The 6,000-nt window shown below is 54.1% G+C and overlaps 1 protein-coding gene across 1 annotated transcript in view; it reads left to right on the top strand.

Moving 5' to 3' along the window:
• Positions 1-446: 446 nt before the first annotated feature.
• Positions 447-6,000, top strand: part of EGLN1 (egl-9 family hypoxia inducible factor 1) — a 36,648-nt gene continuing 31,094 nt past the window's right edge. Inside the window, exon 1 of the mRNA XM_030448739.1 lies at positions 447-1,841. Coding sequence (XP_030304599.1) covers positions 894-1,841 — 948 coding nt within the window. The 5' untranslated portion in view covers positions 447-893. The remainder of the gene's footprint in view (positions 1,842-6,000) is intronic.

Below are 6,000 nucleotides of genomic sequence, written 5' to 3'. Positions count from 1 at the left end.
CATCCCGACGACTCTCCTGCTCCTCGGGGCCGCCGCCTCACCTGGGCTGGGCCCAGAGCCCCTGGGGACAAGGACAGTGATGAACGGCCCAGGGCCCGCCCGGGAGCGGCGAGGGGGTCCCGGGCAGCCCAGAGGAGTGACACCCCCCTCCCAGCCGCGTATCGCCCGGTCCCTGGCGCTGTGGCTCTGCGGCAGAGGCCGCGTTCACCGGGCGGCAGCTTCCATCCACCTGCCCGCCTCCACGGGAGCGCCCCGGCTGAGGCCACCCGGGGTCTGTCCGTGCGGTCAGCGCCGGGACGGGACCCGTCGGTGGTACCGTTCGGCCTCCTCCGCCCTACGCGGCCTGGCTCGGTCCGGCCCGGCCCGGCCCCGCCCAGCTTCGCGGCTCCGCCCGCCTGACGCGCCGGCGGGCTGGAAGTGGCGTACGTGCAAAGCGGGCCGCGGGAGAGGCGCCTCCTCCTCGCCCCGACACAGCGGTGGAGGCGCGGCGGGGAGAGGCGGCGGCCGCGCCGTCCCGGGAACCGGGCAGAGAGGCCGGCGGGGAGCGGAAGGCAGCCCCGTCCCTCCCTCCCTCCTTCCCACCTCCCAGCCTGCTGCCCGCCGCCGCTCTGCCCTACGACCGCGCCGCCGGCGGGGCGGTGATGAGGCGGCGCTAGCGGCGCAGGGAGGGCGGCGCGGGCCCCCGCGGCAGCACCGCGCCCGGCCGCCCCGAAGGAGGGAGGCCGCGGGTCGGCGGAGGCGGAGGGAGGCTTGGCGGAGCCGGGCGGCCATGATGCAGTGAGCGCTCCCTTCCCCGCGCGGCCGGGCGGGGGCTCGCGTTAGCGCCGCTCCCGCCCGCCTCCTTACATAACCCCTCGGCGGCGGAGCGGGGCTGCGGCGGCAACACCAGCGCCATGGCGAATGACAGCGGCGGCGGGGCCGGCCAGGGCGGCGGCGAGAGCGGCGGTAGCAGCAGCGGTAGCGGCAACAGCAACAACAGCAGCAGCAACAGCGAGCGGGACCGGCAGTACTGCGAGCTGTGCGGGAAAATGGAGAACCTGCTGCGGTGCGGGCGCTGCCGCAGTTCTTTCTATTGCAGCAAAGAGCACCAGCGCCAGGACTGGAAGAAGCACAAGCTCATCTGCCGCGGCGGAGGTACCGCGGCGGCGGCGGCGGCAGGGGGCGCTGCGGAGCCCCGCGCCGGGCACCCCCCGCAGACCCGCGCCCACGGCACCGGGGCCGCGGCGGGAGGCGGCGGGCGGGCGGCGGGGGCCGGGGCGGCGGCGGCGGCGGAGGAGGGGAAGGGCGCAGCGCCGGCGTCCCCCGAGGTCCCCGCTGAGGCCGCCCCGCTGACCAACAATCACGTCGCCGCGGCCGCCGGCGGTGAGGCGGAGGTTCCGGCCGCGGCCCAGTCGCCGTCGCCCTCCGGGGAGGCGGTGCTGCTGTACCGGGACAAGTCGAACCTGTACCCGGGCGGCGTGCAGGCGGGGCCCGGCGGGGCCGCGCTGCGCCCTAACGGGCAGACGAAGTCATTGGTGCCGCAGCGGCTGGCGCTGGAGTACATCGTGCCCTGCATGAACAAGCACGGCATCTGCGTGGTGGACGACTTCCTCGGCAAGGAGCTGGGCGGGCTGGTGGTCCAAGAGGTGCGGGCCCTCCACCACACCGGCCGCTTCACCGACGGGCAGCTCGTCAGCCAGAAGAGCGATTCCTCCAAGGACATCCGCGGCGACAAGATCACCTGGGTGGAGGGCAAGGAGCCGGGCTGCCAGACCATCCGGCTCCTCATGAACAGCATGGACGATCTCATCCGACACTGCAACGGCAAGCTGGGCAACTACAAAATCAACGGCAGGACGAAAGTGAGTGCGGGAGAGGGGACCCCCGGGGTCTGTGACCCCATCCCCCCGACCCTGCAGATGGAATGGGGGGGGGGGAGAGAGGGAGGGAAAGGGACCTGGACGGGGGGGGTGGGCGGGACGGGGCAGGGGCGGGTGTGCGCCTGGCTGCGTGCGTGCGTGTGTGTGCGCACGTCCGTCCGTGTCTGTCTGTCCCTCCGTCCGTCGGTGTGTGTCTGTCTGTCTGTCAGTCTGTGTGTCCGTCTGTTGATGTGTCTATGTGTCCGTCCGTCGGTGTGTCTGTGTGTCCGTCTGTTGATGCGTGTGTCCGTCCGTCGATGTGTCTGTCCGTCCGTCCGTCGGTGTGTGTGTGTCTGTCTGTGTGTCCGTCCGTCGGTGTGTGTGTGTCACCCGCCTCTCCCCCACCCCAGGGCACGGCCGCACCGGGACCTTCAGCCCCGGCCGGGCTGGGTTGGCCGCAGCCTCCGGGCGGGTGTTGGTTGGTTCGTGCTCGGCGCCTTTCTCGGTTTCTCCCACCGAGAAGGTGTGAAAGGGTTGATTTGTCTCTTGGCTTTTGACAGAGCAGGGAAGAAAGGAAAAAACCACCCAAAACCCCCTCATTTCATGTATGTCCCTGCGTTAAGTTTAAAAACTGGAGCTGAAGCTTATGGCGATGGAAATTGAAATGTGGTTCTGCCGTGTTCTCTCCCCAAAAAACTGATGGCAATATATTGATTACCCCCTGCAAAGGGGGGGGTAGTGGGTGCTGGTGGTTTCTCAGGGTCGCAGCAGCTCTCGTTTGCTGTGTGCAGTGAAAACTTCATTGCACAAGACTTGCAGGCTGGGGTTTTAAGTCCTGGCACTGTAAGCCACAGGGCAACCTTTGGAAATGAGTGCTATAGTGGGCAGCAGAGTCACAGCTGTTGAGGAGAAGGGTGTCTTTTGTGGGAAAAATTATTATTTTTTTTTTACTATCAAGTCTTTTTTTTTTTTTTTTTCTGTAAAAATCTTACCCTGTAGCTTATTTTGAGCCCAGAGAACTGAGTCAGAATCTCCCATTGTATTAACCTAATTTGTGATTCCCCACCAGTCTTCGAAATAAAATTCACACCCTTGGTAAAGGACTGGTAATGAATATTCATCAGTATCTTTTTCAGTTTGGGGGGGGAAAAAAAGGGGAAGGGGGGGAGGAAGCCCCTTGACAATTTGCTACCTCTATTAAAACATAAGGAAGCCTGTGAATTGGTAGGAACCATCCCGCCAGGGAGGTTGCAGTGTTCACAGTCAGACTGTTGTTGCTGCAGCTGCACAACCTCAGCTGGTAGGAAGCAGCAAGAGAGGGAGGAGGGGAAAAACTGGAAGGCAAGAAACAGCCTTGGATTTGTTTGGGGCACGGGAAATTCCCATGATAAAGAAAAGGGAGTGGGAATTTTTATTAAGTGTGGTCTTTGCCTACCTTTGTTTGGATCACTTTTTAATGGGAACATGGACTAGATTCCTCTTGGATCCCTGTTGGACTTTCCTAACCCAACTTTGCTTTCAGGCAGTCCTGGGTCTCTTCAAGGTCCCAATGCTTCAAACTCTCACTCTAAAAATATCAGTGGCTTTTCTGGGTTTCAATTGATTGCAGTGAAGAAGAATGCCAGTGCTGCTGTGTGCAGCACTATGCTCCTGTAAATAATAAGTGCCAAAACTTTAGGAAAGAATCTTTGGAATTGTAATCCTGAATCACACATGTGATTCCTGGACTGGTGTATTTTATGTGTCTAACTTTTGCTAATTGTGAAAAATTAAAAAAAAATCAAAATCCCTGTGCTTCTGTGGAGCAGCAGCAAAGCAGTGTAGGTTGTTCAGCCCCACTGGGTTTCCACTTGCTGAAATTCCTCTGTGTTTGGTGGATCTGAAGTAGTGCAGGGATCAGATCTGTGAAGGGTCAGTGGTATAGGAGTACAGAACTTTGTCTTCTCACCTGTCCTTGCTGGTGTCCTCACAAAAGTCAGTGCTTGTAGTGCTGCAGGAAAGCTCAGTTCCCTAAAGTCTCAGCAGGGGCAGAATGAAAACTGTCAGGAGCTCTCACAGGTTGAGCCCTGAGGTGAAGACACAGAAGCAGTTGGTGAAAAGAAGTGGGTTAAGTCAGCAGAAGAGTTTGATCTGTTAAAATGTTGGCTTTTGGGAATGCTTATTGATGAATTCAACAGGGATAGGAGTTATGGGACTTTCACCTTCTCTCTTGTTTTGTATCCATGGGGAATTGCACCTTTTTTTTGCCATTAATGCCACAGTGAGTTGAAGGGCTGTGATGGTGGGGGAAGCAGTCCAGCAGAGCAAACAACTTCTGTACAGCCCTTCCTCAGCCTTCCTGACTGTTTAGAGGGCTAAAGGAAAGAGGTAAAATAAACACAGAGACACCTTGGTTATCTGAAGCAAGTTTTTCTTCATTTCTGGTCCCAGCTCTTTCTAAATTAAAGTTTTATTGTGTTGCTGCCAGAGTCCCAGTGTACTTTTTATTCTTGGCAGTTTGGATGGGTATACAGTGGAGATACTTTAAAAGCTGCAACATATTATTCTGGAGCTTTTCTTTGTGTGGTGACAGCTGCTTAGTTCCTTTGGTCACATACAGCCTGCTTTGAAATCTTGATGGGTATTACTGGATTTACATTCACAGCAAAGACTTTTTAAAAGGAGTTATCCATGCTTGATATTTATTCTTACTGGTTTAATTTCAAGTACTAGGACCAGAATGCATGGAAATGTAGCACACATCAACTGGCTGAGCCCTTACAGAACAGTTTCATTACTCTTGCATGCAGATGTTGCAACAGTGTAGTTTGCATACCTGGTGTGTTGAGAACATAGTGTCCTATTTTGCTGAAGGTGCTAAATAAACCAATTTGCAGCACTGCTGGGCAGATTTCTAATTAACCAGCAGAAGAATTCTAGCCCTTGGGCATCCCCTTTGCCCTCACCAAAACATTACCAGTGTTGGCTGCACAAGGTGATGGGTTGGCACAGCATTAAATAGTTGCATTTTGGTGGGGCACCTCCTGCAATAGGAGACCTTGTACAGTTGGGTTGTGCTCAGGGGTGTAGCTGTGCTGAGGAGATCTGGGACAGGCAAGTTGAGGAGTTTGTGTCCTCAAAAAGTCAGTCACTGAGAAATAGGATGTGCAGTGTTGTAGCTCTGAGGAGAATGGGATTTTGTTTTAACAGTTCTAGAGGTGTGTTGGGGTTTTTTTGTTGTTGGGGGTTTTTTTTGGTTTTTTTTAAACCTATCTATTTTTTTATTAGACCTCCAAATGAAAAACAAGCAAATAACCCAAACCTTTTGTAGGCAGTTATTTAAAATAGTCCTGTTGGGTTCACTGCAGTGTTGTCTTAGAAATCTGGCCTTGTTTTTGAATGTTGTGCAAGGCTTGGCATTATGTCACAGGAGTCACAGGAGCTTTTACTGAATATTTAACCTTTACCAAATCTAGTTCAAGCTCTGTAAGCAAGCATATCCTATTAGAAGGAATGAATCCTAACTAAATCTACTCCACAGTCTGCTGAAATTCCAACCCTCTTTCTATTACTGAGTCTTCCAAAACATTTTGTGAACTGAATATACCTTTAAGATTTTAAAGTTTTATTCTTTGTACTTTAGCTGGCAGCAGGGTACTTCTACAGAGATGAATGGGTTATTGAGCAAAGGTTTTAATGATGCAGTTGATCAAGGCAACTTGATTTTGCTGTTGTGGAAAAACAGCTGTAGATTAAATGGAAGAAATGATACCTAAGTTATTGCTTCAAAGTTAGGGCTTAATTTGTATCCCTGTTGGTGATGTTGGCATTGAACTTATTGTCACTTCTACAATGTGTCTGGAAGCAGGACATAAAAAGGGGAAAAAATGGGTCTTGAGATATACACCCTGCACCTGTCAGCCTTTAAAACTGCCCAGCAGGGAAAAAGCTACATTATTTTTAAATGGAATAGATTTTAAACTGATTTACATTCACTGCAACTGGTCTCTTAAGGTAAAGGAGATTAAATAAAGTAAAATACTGTGTGAAACCCAGGATTCTCCATTTGGAAGTCTCTGTTGGGGAGTTTCTCCAGATGAACTGGGCTGCTTTGAACTCATCTCCTTCAGCTGATGTGGTTCTTCTCAGACCTGACCATCTGTAGTTTACTCTTCAGCCTGAA

The sequence above is a fragment of the Calypte anna genome, chromosome 3 (genome assembly GCF_003957555.1).
Source record: "Calypte anna isolate BGI_N300 chromosome 3, bCalAnn1_v1.p, whole genome shotgun sequence".
NCBI lineage: Eukaryota > Metazoa > Chordata > Aves > Apodiformes > Trochilidae > Calypte > Calypte anna.
Note: the sequence above shows the minus strand (reverse complement) of the source record. Positions and strands in the feature narration are given on the sequence as shown.